This window comes from Gavialis gangeticus, unplaced genomic scaffold (assembly GCF_001723915.1).
Source record: "Gavialis gangeticus isolate Ggan-Ray unplaced genomic scaffold, GavGan_comp1, whole genome shotgun sequence".
Classification (NCBI taxonomy): domain Eukaryota; kingdom Metazoa; phylum Chordata; order Crocodylia; family Gavialidae; genus Gavialis; species Gavialis gangeticus.
Genome location: NW_017729034.1, coordinates 3675132 through 3689815, shown reverse-complemented (window position 1 = coordinate 3689815; position 14684 = coordinate 3675132). Strand labels below are relative to the sequence as shown.

Here is a 14684-nt window from a genome sequence, read left to right as displayed (position 1 = left end):
TGAGGAAAAGAAGGAAGGAACAGAAAGCAGTGAGAACTGAAGAAGGAATCCAAATAAAAAAGAGTGGAGGGGTGTTGGACTGTGATTGTACCTGTTTTGGAAAGCAAAGTATAGAAAACCAGCCACTACAAAAAAGGCTTGAGAGGGAATGGAGGTGGGGTAGGAACTGCTGAGAACAGACCGTGCACAGTCAGCTTTAGCTGCAAACCATTAACTAAGCAGATACTGTAAGTGTGGGAATTTATCTTTTCTAGCATGTTGACGGAAACACCAGATATTCTTCATGCTTCAAAGAACAGTACCATCCAGTGGCTGAGACATTTTCCCCAGAAACTAAGTGAACTAACCAAAAAAAACCCTTCTAATGTTCCCAGTTACAGAGACACTCAATGTTTTTGTTATTTGAAGGCAGAGGCAGCAACGGTGTTGTCCCCAGGTGGAAGGGAGATTATTATGGACAGGCTACAGGGAAATAGGCATCCAGAGGCCAGAGACTAGGTACCTATTGCAGTGCTACCTGCTTTGTAATAGGACAGTAGGGCAGAGCTCTGTGTGGGCAATCGGCACTGTTAAGGTGGCCAGAGCAGTGGTTGCAAGCTGTTCCAAGAGATAGTTATCAGGCTTTGATTAGTAACCCCTGTGGATGGCTGGGGAGCCACCTGACTAGAAGGGATTGGGAAGTTTATAAGCTCAGTGTCAAAGCCAAAGAAGTCAGTTTGGCTACACTGGGGCAGGGAGAATAGCTCCCAGGAAGGGAAGGGCTGCTCCCAGGGGCCAGGGCTGGCCTGATGAGGGGAGAAGAGATTTCCTTTTAAAGTGGTAGTTTTGTTTTCCTGATGTTTTGTTTGCCCAGAAGGAAGGTTTATGTTAAAGCCGTTGTTTGCTTTAATGTTTTGATTCATACTGGTGTTTTGGGTTGGAACAAGAGGGGAGGTGGAGATCTCGGCAGTGCCTGAGAGGTGCGTGACTGCCTTGAGCCCTGCCAGAAGCTGGGTTCAAAGTGTGAGAAAGCGGTGGCCAGGAGAGGGGTTATGGCATAGTGAAAATGAGGAAGACATAAACTGTAACACAAATTGGGTGGAGACAGGGCCAGGGGCCCAATGCCCCAACCAGGATGGAGAAAAAATTGGAGTAGGTGAGGCAGGCCTGGAACCTAGAAGCCAGGTCCAGCACAGCGGGTCTAGGCAGAAAGGACCCAGTGAGAGAAAAGGGGCTGAGGCTGGGAAGCCTGAGGCCCCTACAAAGGAAAGTGAATATATGGTAACACCTGTGAGGTGTGGATGTGACTGCAGAGGAGGTCAGAGGCCACAAATAACCCTTAAGGTGAAAGATGCCCTGGGGGTGGGGGGCTAGCATGGAGGTGCCAAGTGAACCCATGTAGCATGTAAGGGGAAGGATTGGGACCAGTGGTTCTGAGAGGGACCAGCTGGCCGCAAAACAAACACTGACTCGATCTGAGACCCATGGGCAGCCTCCCTTTTCACTAAGCAGTTCATTACTTCAAGGTGTGGCAGGAGAGGGAAAAGGAAGGGGACCCAGGAAGCCGGATCAGAGCAGGAGTTACAAGGCCACCATGGAGCATAATGGCTATGTTTGGGGCTGATCCTTGTTACAGTCTCACCAAGAGGATATTGTTTTTTTCAGTGGGCTCAGCACATTCCACAGGAAGGACTGCTTCCTTCTGGCACTTGAACTCTGGAAAATTTGTAGCAAGGAGTTTCTTTTGTGATCACTCATTCCCCCCACTACATCAGTGGATTATGAGGGTATATAATGGAGGGTAGGGGGGGAAAGGGGCAGATCCCTCCACCTTTCAACTCCTTTTACCCATCAAAAGTGCACTGAGCATAGATTCCACACAGTGTCCTTGACACTCTCCTTTTTAGTTTCTTCTTATGATTGTAGTTAAGAGTTTCCAGGCATTTGTTTGCATAAATGAAATGATACTGAAGTAATCTTCAAACAGTCCCTCCTAGTACTCCTTTGGCTTGCCATCTAGAACTGATGTCCACTGCCTTAAAGGGTAATGCTTCTTGCTAATCTCAGAGTATGTGGAATTCATTTTAAGAAGGAAAAGAGGTGACTCGCTCTTAGCCATCATTGTTTGAGAGTGCCGCCTCATCATAGCCATACTCTGCCCACTTCACCTAAGTGTCTGAAGTGAGGGAAAATTCCCAAATTAGGGAAGGAACTGCTGGCTGTTTAGGGGCCCTGTCATATATTTCTATCCTTGGAATTCTGGATGAGGGAGAGGGAGGGCTAATGGTCCTAACAGATGCTGCTGGCTAGAGAAATCCATCAGCTTGAAAGTAGGAGGACCTGATCTCCCAAATGTGACTATGCAGAGGTGCCACATTGAAGGAACAGTAAAGGGAAGTAAAGATCTTCCCTTCCTTTGCCTTCTTCAGCATTTAAACCCTTCTGCACTGGGCAAATTAGAAGGCAGAGTAGACATATGTCTTATAGACTAACTGAATCAGAGATGCTGACTGTGCACTTGATTGCTTACCTGAGTTGGGAAAGAATTTACACAGCAGAAGTGTCATTGGGAAGTCATGCTAAAATTGCTTTTCCTTCTCTTTCCAGATCCATGAGAAGAAATTGAACATGAACAAATGGATCATCTCCCTGCGGGATCTCAAGGTGGCCATTATTGAAGAGATCAACTGTCTAGTGCAAGAACTGAAATCCATACAGTCTGCCCTGGACCCATCTGAACAACTCCCTGTTCCCCCAATACCTCAGTTACACCCAGAGGAGATTCCAGAAAAAAAGTTCCAGTATGACAATGAAATCCTCCAGAAGTTCAAACAGGAGCAGGACCAAAAAACTAGGCTTTCAGAGCAGGTGGGAGAGTCTTCCTCATTTGGTCTCTTCCGTACAAGTTTTTTTCGTTCTCCTTCTCTAAAGGAAATGGATATCTCTGCACGGGCTTCAAGTGTGAGATCAATGAGAACTGCATCTTCAGTTGTTTCAGTGCAGCCAAGGGTTTTTGAGATTGAAAAGGCAGAACCAACAGAGATGGACCAGGAAGCTCTCAAGAAAGAAAGGATCAAAAACATTTACCTACAGGAGACCTTGATCAAACGGGTAGGAGATTAAAAGTGACTGACCACTCTAATCCCCAAAACAAAACCAGTTCACAGAGCTTTCTTTCCATCTGTCCCAGAGCTGTAATAGCAACTCTTTCACTTCTTGTCTTTTGGAAGTTCAGGAGACCCTGCTTGGATCAAACTGTGGAGCTGATGCATTATACTGCTGAGAGAGCATTAGAAGACCAATGTGGGTGTGTCCACACAAGACTAATCTACTGTGCAGAAAAGTGTCACTAAGTAACCATGCTAATAAAATATTGCACAGTAAATTAGTATACTGAACAATTATCTTGTATCTGTAAATACAGGTACTAAATGAATGGAGCCAGGAGAAGATCAGTGCAGGGACTGGATCCCTCTCTGCTCCCTGTCTCAGCACTGTGGGAATCCTGGCTCCCCATCGGAGTGGGCTGCTACCGGTAGGGCAGCCAGCAGTAAGCCCCTGGCTGGGTGGGCAATCCCCACCCACCTGGGGACTCACTGCTAGCTGCCCACCAGTGGATCAGGGCAGGGGGCTGGGACTTACCCCTCCTCCATAGCTGTTTCCCAGCCCAGTGCCCTGTTTGAATGATTGGGCCAGGTGCTGGGAAGAGTCCCTCTCCCATATAGCTGTTTCTCAGGCCCCCTGTCCAGATTGCCCGATTGAGGCACAGGATTGGGAAACAACTGCAGGGAAGGGGCAGGTCCCAGCCAGCTCCAGGCTGCACAGGGAAGCCCTGCTGGGCACAGGGCTTATCCCCATGTGCATAGTGTAGGAGAGCTCTGCAGCAGCAGCTCTCTTGCTCTGTGCCTATCAGGACCCCTCCCAATGTGTATGGGGCCAAGAGACAGCTCTCTTCTGGCCCTGTGTGCATGGGGACCAGCCCCATGCACTCTGCCAGCCCCAGGGCTAGTATCCAGGGGGAACCTGAAGCTCCCCCTGGCTGCTGCAGGGGGGCAGAGCAGGGTGGAAGTAGCCCTGTACCAGGCTGCTCCCACTGGGAGCAAATCTGCTCCCAAGAGGGAGCACGTGTAGGTATGCTTCTCAGTAGGTTTACTGCACAGTAAGCCTACTTTGAATTAATAGCATGTATAGACATGCCCAGTGAATATTAACTGGTCTCTAAAAATACCGTTTGGTTAGCCTGCCATTGAAAGGTGTTAGTAAGTGTACTTGCCCAAGAAAGACATTGGCAGATATTCTGCAAGATGATTTAGAAGGCAGGGGTCAGTAGCATGAATTTACTGCTGCAGGAGGCAGGACATTCTTCAGGTCAGGCTAGAACACTATAGGGAGTGAAACACTTCACTTGAATAATTTTGGGGGTGGAGGGTGGTTTGAGCAGTGAAAAGCATCTGTGGCATTTCTGATGTTTTATGTGCTCCTTCTGCAGTGATACCAAAACATTCTCTGTAGTTAATTTTAATTTTGTTGTCCTAAGTACCCAAGTAAATCATCATAAATGCTGTTGGCAAATTCTTGATTTGCTTTTCTGCTCCTGTTGCCTTGCATAGCACCATTTCCTGATATCTGCCTGCTCCATTTTGCCCTTCTACATGCTCCAGATCAATGAGCTGGTGGTCACCTTTGATGCTGAGCTCCGCCTCCTGAGGCATCAGAAGCTGAAGTTGGACATGCAGATGAAGTGTGCTGACCTACGGCACATCACGTGGTTTGAGGAGCTGCTTCTCCTCAAGAACTTTGAGAAACATGAGGACATTCTTCAGGAGCGTGTCAACAGCCTTATCAGTGAGGAAGAGGGCATGCAAGTATGTAGGCTAGCGCAGCTGATTTATCTTTTGATGGGGCTGGAAACAAACATGCTACAAAGAAGAGGTTGGATCCCTTTGCTTCTCTGTGCACCAAGCCAATGCCTTAGTACTGCATACCAAGAAAAAAAAATGCCCTAAATTATCATGCAGAGACAGTCATTTTAAGCCTAAATAGAGAATCCGTTTTGTCCCTCAGGTTGTATGTAACAGATTATGGGACGTGTGAAATGAAAGGCTGTTATCCTACCATGGTTCTGCTGTGGGTGACCACTGTCAAAATAGAATCTTAGAGATGTCAGGCTGGAAGGGACCTCCAGAGGTCATCTAGTCCAACCCCCTGCCTGAGGCAGGATCATCCCTATCCAAACTATCCCATGTAAATCCATAATCTAAGCTCTTTGTAAAACTACCGTCAACCCTGGCTTTTGTCAGACCAAGGTAAAGATTAATGGCCAGTTTTGACAACTGTTTCTTCTTTATGTATCCATATAGTTTGATAATTCAGTCACTGAAATGGATAAATCATAACAAAACAAGGACTCATATAGGGGTTTCCTCTGAGGATCTCAAACACTTTGCAAAGGGGGGCAGGTGTGATTATCCTCATTTTACCTATGATGAAACTGAACAAAAGAGAGGGAAAACAACTTGCTTGGCACTACACAGGGAACTACTGGCAGAGAGCTGGGCATTCATTCAGACCAAGGCTCCTGTGCCCATTGCAAGGCCATTCCTGGCTAACCAGAAGTGGACCAGCAGTTTAAAAGGCTAGTGTTCTTATAGTCCTCTCTCAGCCTAAGGATTGGATTTTGATTTTTTTTTAGTGGAAATTAAACAACTACCTTGCACAGATGGAAGAAAAAAAAAGTGAGATTGCAAAACTTCAGGAACGTGAGAAAGCCCTCTATGCCACCTTCCAAGCATCCCTTGGAGAAAACAACAACTTTGCCAGCTTCCTTACTAAGGTCCTGAAAAAGAAGATCAGGCGTGTTAAGAAGAAAGAAACAGAAGGAGAAGCAGGTTAGAAATACCATTTCTTTAGGTCTCTATATTATGTTTGAAGTATGGAAGCCACTGCTATTGACTGAAACATTGGACATATACATTGCTTAAGTTAGTTAAAAAAAAATCACCTGGGCAGATCCCATTTGTTCTACAAGACCAAAGTGGCTGCATCTACACAAGACACTGACTGTGTAGTCCTTACTGTGCAGTCATTTAATAATTATATAAATAAATACCAAATGGCTGCACTGTAACTAGAGTTACTGTGTAGTAACGTCACCAAATGGCTTTTTTGTGATGCTGACTGTGCAGTAGCTCATTATTACTGTGCAGTAGTAACAAGCTACTGTGCAGTAAGCATCTTGTGTAGATGTGGCCAGTGTGTTGTAATCACCTTGGCAAATAATGGTATTATAACCAGGCCCCTGATTTGACAGTATTTGTAGTGTTAACAGACTCTTAAAAGGCAGTTCCTCTAGGTCAGTGTTGAGAGACATTAATGTTGGGCGGGAACAAGGGACAAAGTTTTGCAGAGCTGCTGCTGATATCACATGAAAGGTGTGGATAGCTGTTAGTCTGGTGTCTGTGTGCATAACATTTTCCTTCAATTTTTTTTGATTACCATGGGACCATCCCCTCACCTGTAATTATAGGCTAGTCAGTGGTAAGAATCATTCTAATAATGTCACTCATGTGACAACATTTAGTATGAAAAGATTCACATTCATTTGTCAGGTTTTGCTTGCTGTGTTAGTTTTAAAATGCTTAAGATTAGGCAGTGTTTTGGTCTGAAATATTTGTTCAGTATTTGTTCTCTGATTTGGCATTTGATTCCAAGGAGGCTTTGTACTATATAAATAAACAGCAAATTTTGGCAATTACAACACACAATTCATCTTTTACTACCTGGACACATCTTTTCTGTTTGTTAGTTTCCTCAGTAGAATGTTAAACCTATGTGCTGACTGACTCCAAATTGTTTGATTCAGAATAGTTAATATATTGCATTACGTACAGAGAAAGTGGGGAGATACTTGAGGAAGGGAATACAGAAAAGGAAGAAAAGTGTTATTTCGCTGCACATGTTCCTGGAGTGAGTGATCCTTCTTCCACTTCTTTGACCTGTGTATTCAGTGAATTAGTGGAAAGGCCTTAACAAGATAATCACCCTTAAAACATTGGGATGACTGGGGATGTATCCACTAGTATGCTGTTGCTCCTTAGGGCTCTGTTGGCCTGCAGTACAGCCAACGGACCTGGCACATATCAGAACCTGTTTTTGGTATGTACCAACACTTTTACCTTCCTCTCCTAGATGAAGAAGACGAAAGCGAGGAAGAAAGTGATGACGAGTCCAGCTTTGAGAGTGATGAAGAAGATTCGGGATCTGAAGACGAAGTCTTTGATGACTCTGTTTGCCCAAAAAGTAAGTGAGCCGTTACTCTCCTTTAGTTTGTGAGCAAACACTGTGAATTTACATTGAAAAATAGGATTTTTCAATAGTCTAATGTAATATTTATGAGCCAGAGTTTCCCTCCATTTAAGTTCTTGAGTGGCACTTTGCTCCTTAAGTAACTTCAGTGACATACATGGGACTACTACTTGCAGGGCAGTGTATTACCCAGTTTGAGGAGGGGGACAGAAGTTTGTTTTGTCCCTGTAGCTCATTTTCCCCTGTAAAATGGAGGCAGTAATACCTGTTGCAAAAGGGTGGTGTAATGATTCATGAGCTGGAATTATTTAAAACCCTGGAAAAAGCAAAAGGCTAGTTGTTAAGAATTAATTTATTACATGTGAAGGAAAGACTGACAATATCAAGGGTGATTCCTCAAGAGGACAGAATTTCCATGACTGGAGCTGGAACATGTAATGTATACACTCACCATGGAAACCCAAAGAATAGGCTTGTTTGCTAGGATTGTATTTCTCCAAACCGGGGAAATCCTGGATGGCTCTGAATTTGGTGGGTAAATTAAGTACTTTCCTACCACCTCGTGGTTTGAGGAAGTATTGCTGGCTGTTTCTTAGATTTGGCAGCAAAGATTCAGGGATTTATTTTCAAATAAATTGGTCTATACAGCATTTCTGCAAACTCCTACCTCCCTTTTCAGAAAGTTGGGATTTTTGTATTTTTGGTGAGTAAAATTATTTGTGGATTTCTGAGCTCAGGCCGATATGTTTTTATGACCCTTTGCTAAGGTTGGGTTTTTTTAGGCTAGTTTGTTAGACTTCATAAGCAGGTTGCCTAGGCATATTTTTTATCACTAATTTTTATGATTTTGATGGAGGTATTAGTATCCATATTTTTTCCTTCCACATCACAGCCTCCTTCACCACACAACTATGATTCATCCCAGGAGCAGGTCTGATCTGTGCACTGGATAAGGGAGGGGTCCCATGGGAAAATTAGTATGCGTTCTGGTAATACATAGTTGTCTCCTGAAGTAAGGTTGCTCAGGAAACCTTACTTTCAGTATTTCTTAACTTGGGAGCGTTTGACTTTCAGTACTGGCAAAACACCTTATTTTGTTCTGTCCTCATTTCTGGAAACAGCTGCACTGTTTCAACTGAGATTAAAAGAAACCCAGTCTGAAGCAAACATAAAAAAGATTTCAACCTAAATAGTTCATGTTTGGCAAATGTATAAGCAATTGAAAATGAGGTCTTGTAGTGGGAAGTGCTGGGCAGCCTAACCTTCATCTCCCTGGGGAGCTACCAGCTCAGATTATAATTGTAACAAAATCCAAACTAGGCCAAAGCCTACTGGTTTAATCTGAACCTTGCCCTTCCTTCTCAGATTGTGATGAAGCGCTCTTTGAAAACACTCTTCAGCTCCGTGAGAAGCGATTGGACATTGAGGAGGCCTTAGGAGAAGAGAAGAAAGTTATTGAAAACCTCAGAAAAGAATATGATGCTTTGGCTAAAAAGGTAGCATAATTTCCCAGTCTCCCAGCACACCACAGCCAGGTGTGGGCAGGTGGGAATACCATGTTCCTGGAATTGTCATTTTTTTGTTGGGATTGAAACCCAAGGGCTTCACCTCTCTCAGGCAGTATTTATGTTGAAGACTGCAGTATAGCATAGACATACCCAGGCTAGGTTGGCTACTACTTTGTCAAGCTGCAGTATCTTGGGGCTCAGCTTAGCCTAACTTTGAGAAAGCTGAAGTTTACTGGATGATTACTAGAACAATATTTTTAGATGCTAAACCCAAGAAATCCCAGGCAAAACTGCAAGGAAAGTAATGGTATTCTGCTCACAGAAATACCCCCTTGCCTAACAGTTTGGCACAATGGTCTTTTTGTCCTGCTCTAAAGTACTTTGTGGCATTGTTGTGTGTTGCTACAGTCGCAGCATTTCATGCTGCTAGTATCTGGTGAAGCCAGCCCTGTATGGAGCATGTGTTGTGCACTCAGGGATGTAATGGATCACTGGAGAGAGGAAAAACATTGCCATGGTTTTTTGCTGTGATCTCTGTTTTGTAATTTGACTGCATGATGCATCTGAAAATGTATTACCCTGTGTATCTTCCTGTGTTTGGTCCCAGTGTAAAGATATAAAGGTAGATTCTTCACTGGGGAAAACCAGCATAGCGCCATTGAAGTCACTGGATCCACTCTGAGAATTCAGGTTCTTCGGCTGCTGCATCATTTGCCTTATGCCATAGCCATTTCAAGAGTAAGGTTTTGGAGAGTGAAGTTTGTGTCCTTGTGTGTACATACATCCTTTGCAGTAAGAGCAAATGAACTTCAGAAAAATCTTCTCTTTAGATATTTCCACTGCACTTGCTGTAGTAATCATTCAATAAACCTCAGCCTGGTTGCAATGTTCTTTTTTAAAAAACAAAATAACCCCCCAACCAAAGTTTAATTATCTCTAAATGGTTGTTTTTGTGCTCTCATCTTCCAATTTTAACTTGCTCTGAAATTCCGTGTTCTTTCTGTGCTGGGTGTTTCAGCAAATGTACTCAGTTTACAAGTGGGTTTTTTTTAAGCCTTTCCTAACTGCCGACACCACAAATTCACCCTGGGTTCTGCCAGCCTAGCCAGGCTCTTGCCTTCTCAGACAGAATCAATAAACATTTCCGAGCAGAACACAGTGACACAATCCTGTTGCTGATGTGTAGACACAACCAGACTTCAGCTCCTCGCTCCTGCGGCCTTGTGGATTATGCGGGGTAGCGGAAGTGAGAGCCTGCTCTAATTATTGCATGAAGTAGTTGTCCTTCAATATGTATAGCAAGAGAGCTTATTTGGTAATAAGGGGTCATCCTTGCAGAGACACATTCTGCATGGAAGCTCAGTTTAAAAAACTGATGATCCTTTTGCTGGGCAGGGATGTGCTCTACAGATGACAAGACAGAACCAACTAATGTGGCCCTTCCTCACTGCATGCTCTTCCAATTGAGCAACAGTTGCCACCACTCCCATGCAGAACCCAACCCCTTCTAAAACCGGGGGCTTGAGACCACACATCTAAGCCCATCCCAGGGTGTCCTTCTATGGCCATGGCCACAATGGCTGGTTAAATTGTAGATTACAAAATTTTCACATTTGTCCATGGCTTGGCTTCCTGCAGGTGAAAGTGGTAGAAGCCAGCCTTGACACCGCCGAGGGAGCCCTGGAAGCCTATCAGCGGGAGAAGCAGCAGAGAGTGAATGAGCTGCATGTAGTAGTGCCTCTGAAGCTACATCAGGTGACACAGGAGTGCGCTACTGTTTATTACCTCTGGCTTAGAAGCAGCAAGAAAGTGCCAGCCAGGGACGGTCCAGTACAGAGCCAGTAGTATTACCAGTCTCACAGGCCCAAGATTTCTGGCTTACAATTATTCTCCATGGAGTTAGGTGCCCTGGACTGACCCGGGATTTCAGGTGCTTATTGTTTGCCCCTTATGCCTGTGCCAGAGGAGGAGTAGCAAGGCTAGGCAGTGACCATGTGCCTCGTGTGCTGCAGATATGCACCCAAAACACTTCTGTGGTCTTGATCCTGGATCTTGGGCAAAGTTCTCATTATGCCTGTTGGAAGCTTTGTCCAGATAAGGACCTCTGGATGGGTCACAATAGGCTAATTTACACACATGTTGCCTTAATGGGATCTGGTGACTCAAAAATGGGGAGGCAAACTTGATACAGTGGTGTTGGTTTCTCTAGGTGGGTCCTTTAGTTTGCCTTGTTCTGAGGTTGATTCAGAGGCTGTTGAAAACCAGGGCAGTCCTTGACAACACCACTGCCCTAGCCTAGTCACCTCTGGGGCAGGTCCAGCACACCCTGGCATCTCCATTTTCCTCATTAAAAATCAGAAAGGTGCCAAGATTGGTCTTATAGTTCTGAAGACACCAGACTGCCTAAAAGCAGAGTCACTTAGGTATAAGGCATTTCCTTCCCTCTGTTCCAGTCGCTAGAGGAGGATGGAGGCAGCCTCTGAGATATGAGTCCATTCAGGGCTCTCTCACCTGTTTTTGTCAATGCTTGTGGCCACCACATTGGGAATTGTCTTCCTCTGGCCCATTCTCAGACAACTGTGCTTAAAAAACACAGCCAGTCCTTATGTGATGGTATGCATAACTACTTGTCTGCCAGCCAGATGGGTCCTTTGAATTCACAGCACAGTGTAATAAACAGCTTTGCCTTTGGCTCTTTCTGGCAGGTGGAGTATTTAGTAAATGGGGAGTTACCTAGTGACTTCTGCCAGGCTTTGGTATTTACCAACCAGTCCCTAGAATATCTTCAGCAGAGGATCATGGTCCTGCAGCAAGAGAAGACAGATCAGAGGGAACTCTACAAGAAGGCCCGGGAACAGCATAAGCAACTCATCCGGGACAGAAGGGAGATGGAGATACGGATTGAACGTGAGTGACTGAACACTTGGGTTTCAGCTGCTTCGCACAAGGCACACAGTACTCCTTCCACTTCCTGTGTGCACAGCCAGCACGTCTCACTTGCAGACAATCAGAAGGAATATGCATTGCTAGCCTGAGTTAATTCATGAGCTGTCTGTGTTACCCCTTCCCCAGCACTGTAATCCTGGTTGATTATCATGGAAAATCTGATGATGAGCTCACAGGAAAAATAAACAGGACTAGCAAGGTGCTAGAACAGTTTCCTTAGGGCATGGATACACAGAACACTTTGAATGTGGTCTAACCCTAAAGTGGACAGGTGTACTAGCCTGTGAAGCCAGTTTAAATTTGCCTGGAATGGTTCAAAAGTGTACCTGGATCAGTGATTTTCAATCAGGCTGCTGCAGCACCCTGGGATGCCTTAACATCCTTTTAGGGCAATTGTGGGGTGCTAAGCAATGTTGGCATTGCTAGGTGTGCATACTTGATCCACAAGTTAAACCCAGAGATTTCAAATAGGAATCTTGCCCATTGTAGTCTTTCTGAGTTCTTTGCAACAGGAGAATTGCTGTATTATTTTTCTGTAGTCAAAAAATGCGTGAAATGTGTAGAGCGTACTTTAAGTCTGAAAAAGGTGGAGAACCATGGACCTAGAGAATCAAGTACTGTATTTCCTCACATAAAATCCATGCATTTTCCCCATAAATCACGCCCCCCCAAAATTGTGGTGCATGTATGAAGCAGCGAAGCTGATTTTTGTCTCAGGTTGGAAACACTGCAGTTTGATTCCTGTTTTACAGTGCAGCACCTGTGGTGTTACTGTTCAGTCTGATGAGGGAGTCAGTTGACATAATGGCTTTCAGAGTGTTCTTCACTCTTCAGGTGTTAACAATTGTATCTCCATTTTATTGGTCCTAATGTTCCACTTATCAAATCTACCTTGCTTAGGGCAGCTTTGCTGTCTACTAGCTGTTCCACGTGTCTTTGTTTCAAAGCCTCTTTAGCTATCTACCACAGATTCTGTAACTCTTTAAAAATGTGGATGCTCCTATGGGGCACATTCAGACAAGAGTGGCCATTTGTTTCCCTGGGGACCAGTAGCAGTGACACACCTTGCAAAGCAGGTTTCCCTGGGTGGGGTAACTGAGCTGGCCCCAGCAGCCTTACCTGGGGTCCTGGGGGCCTCCCAGGGCTGCAGCCACAGCAGAAAGCTTGGCCAGCAGCTGCAGCTGGAGCATGTTTTTGTTTAGGCATGGGGGTTTTTGACTCTGGGTTCTCTGGACTAGCAGCATGGGGAATGCCTGTATGTGCAGTGTGTGGTACCGCAGATGGGTCTGCAGCACCACTTACTGCACGTCCGTGCTCATCTGGACATGCCCATGGAGACTAGTCTTCGGCAGCAGCTAGGGATTCAACTTTAGTTTTGCAGGAAAGAGAGGGTGAGTCAGCTGCAAATGTGGGTGTCCCTACTCAATGCAGCCATAACTGAAAAAATGTGGTTTTCAAAAACAAGGTACCTATTAGATTTGTGAGTGTGTTGTATGTGAGAAAAATATGGTACTGTTTTGAACTGGTGCACTCTCTGTGGCCACCAAGTATACTGTAACATGGGTTTGGTTTTCCTCTAAGCATCCCACACTGCATTACTTCTTATCCTTCCCACACCTCTCCGACACTATTGCAACTCAGTGCTCTGGTATACAGCCAGGACTTTACTGCCCCCTTTGTTTTCCTTTTCTTCGCACTTTTTATCAGTGAGCTCCCTTGCACTGCTCCTTCAATAAATGCTAACAACCAGCTGCATCCTCACTCCCTACTCAATTGTAGCCCCTTGTCATGCCCCAGGAACCAAGCATAGGTCCAAGAACTCCCGGCTTTCTATCCTGTCCCTTCCCCAAGTCGGGCAAGCACACTGCAGACTTTGGTCATTTGCAGGTTACTGAAGTTTACTGAACTTATGTTTAGGAAACAAGGAAAAACAGAAAAGTGAAACTGCTCCTAGCCACAGGTCATCCACCCCCTGGAACTCCCCAAGTGTGGGTGCAAGCACTGCCCCCACCCCCCAACTCTCCCACTGCCAGGCATGCTGGTCTGGATGCTCAGTGCCATCCCCTGGTGTCAGTCACAGCACCTCACACAATTGTGAACCGGTTCCCAATCAGTGATGTTGTGGAATGGTTCAATTGCTGCATATGTCCACACACCTCTCATATCACCACGCTACCAGATGAAGGCGTAGAGAGACTTGCATGAATTAATGCTTATGCCATGCTGTTCTGATTATAAGTTGACCCCATAGTTCAAATTTATGAAAAACAGCTTATCTGTATAATGTAACCCAGTAAGTACTGCTATAGACCCAGTGAGTTTGTGATAAAAATGCACTAAAAATACTGAAGTCAAAATGGCACTGAAAAAAATTCTGACTTGATATTTTTACTGAGTGCACAAATTATTGCAAGTGCAATAATCAAGACTGGGTGGAAAAAGTGGGGGGCAATTATACACAGACCCCGTATATGGGTTGGCACTTTTATGGTTCTTTTAGAAGAAAAAGAAAGATTGACTTATAAGTAGAACAATGCAATAAATGCTTGAGATCCTCTGATAAAAGGACCCTATGAGCTTACAAATGAATGTTCAGAGGGCCCAGAAGACATGTCCATCTTAATGTGTGGACTTTCCTGTTAGGGCTGCAAGAAAACTGTAATCAGCTGATGATGACGAAGTTTGGCCGAGTGGTTAACTTGGAAGCACTGCAGACACTCTCCATTAACACCAACCTGGAAGAGCTGAAGGTGAAAATTATGGAGAAAGAGCAGTTGCAAGCCCAGGAACTGAAAATGTGGGAGGTAAGGAGCAAGACAGAGAAAGGGATGGAGCACTCCCCCAGCGAGTTACAGTTAGGAAACCTGGAGACCAAACAGCTGCATTGGAGTCTGTGATGCCAGGATTTTCAACCTTTCCTCCCAATCCTCAGACTACATGGTACAT

The 14684-nt window shown here is 44.9% G+C and overlaps 1 protein-coding gene across 1 annotated transcript in view; it reads left to right on the top strand.

The window, feature by feature from the left end:
* CFAP44 (cilia and flagella associated protein 44) overlaps positions 1-14684 on the top strand; it is a 74295-nt gene that overhangs the window by 51445 nt on the left and 8166 nt on the right. The window contains exons 26-33 of the mRNA XM_019526843.1: positions 2587-3090; positions 4641-4844; positions 5672-5867; positions 7168-7278; positions 8650-8780; positions 10431-10547; positions 11498-11699; positions 14382-14542. Coding sequence (XP_019382388.1) covers positions 2587-3090; positions 4641-4844; positions 5672-5867; positions 7168-7278; positions 8650-8780; positions 10431-10547; positions 11498-11699; positions 14382-14542 — 1626 coding nt within the window. The remainder of the gene's footprint in view (positions 1-2586; positions 3091-4640; positions 4845-5671; positions 5868-7167; positions 7279-8649; positions 8781-10430; positions 10548-11497; positions 11700-14381; positions 14543-14684) is intronic.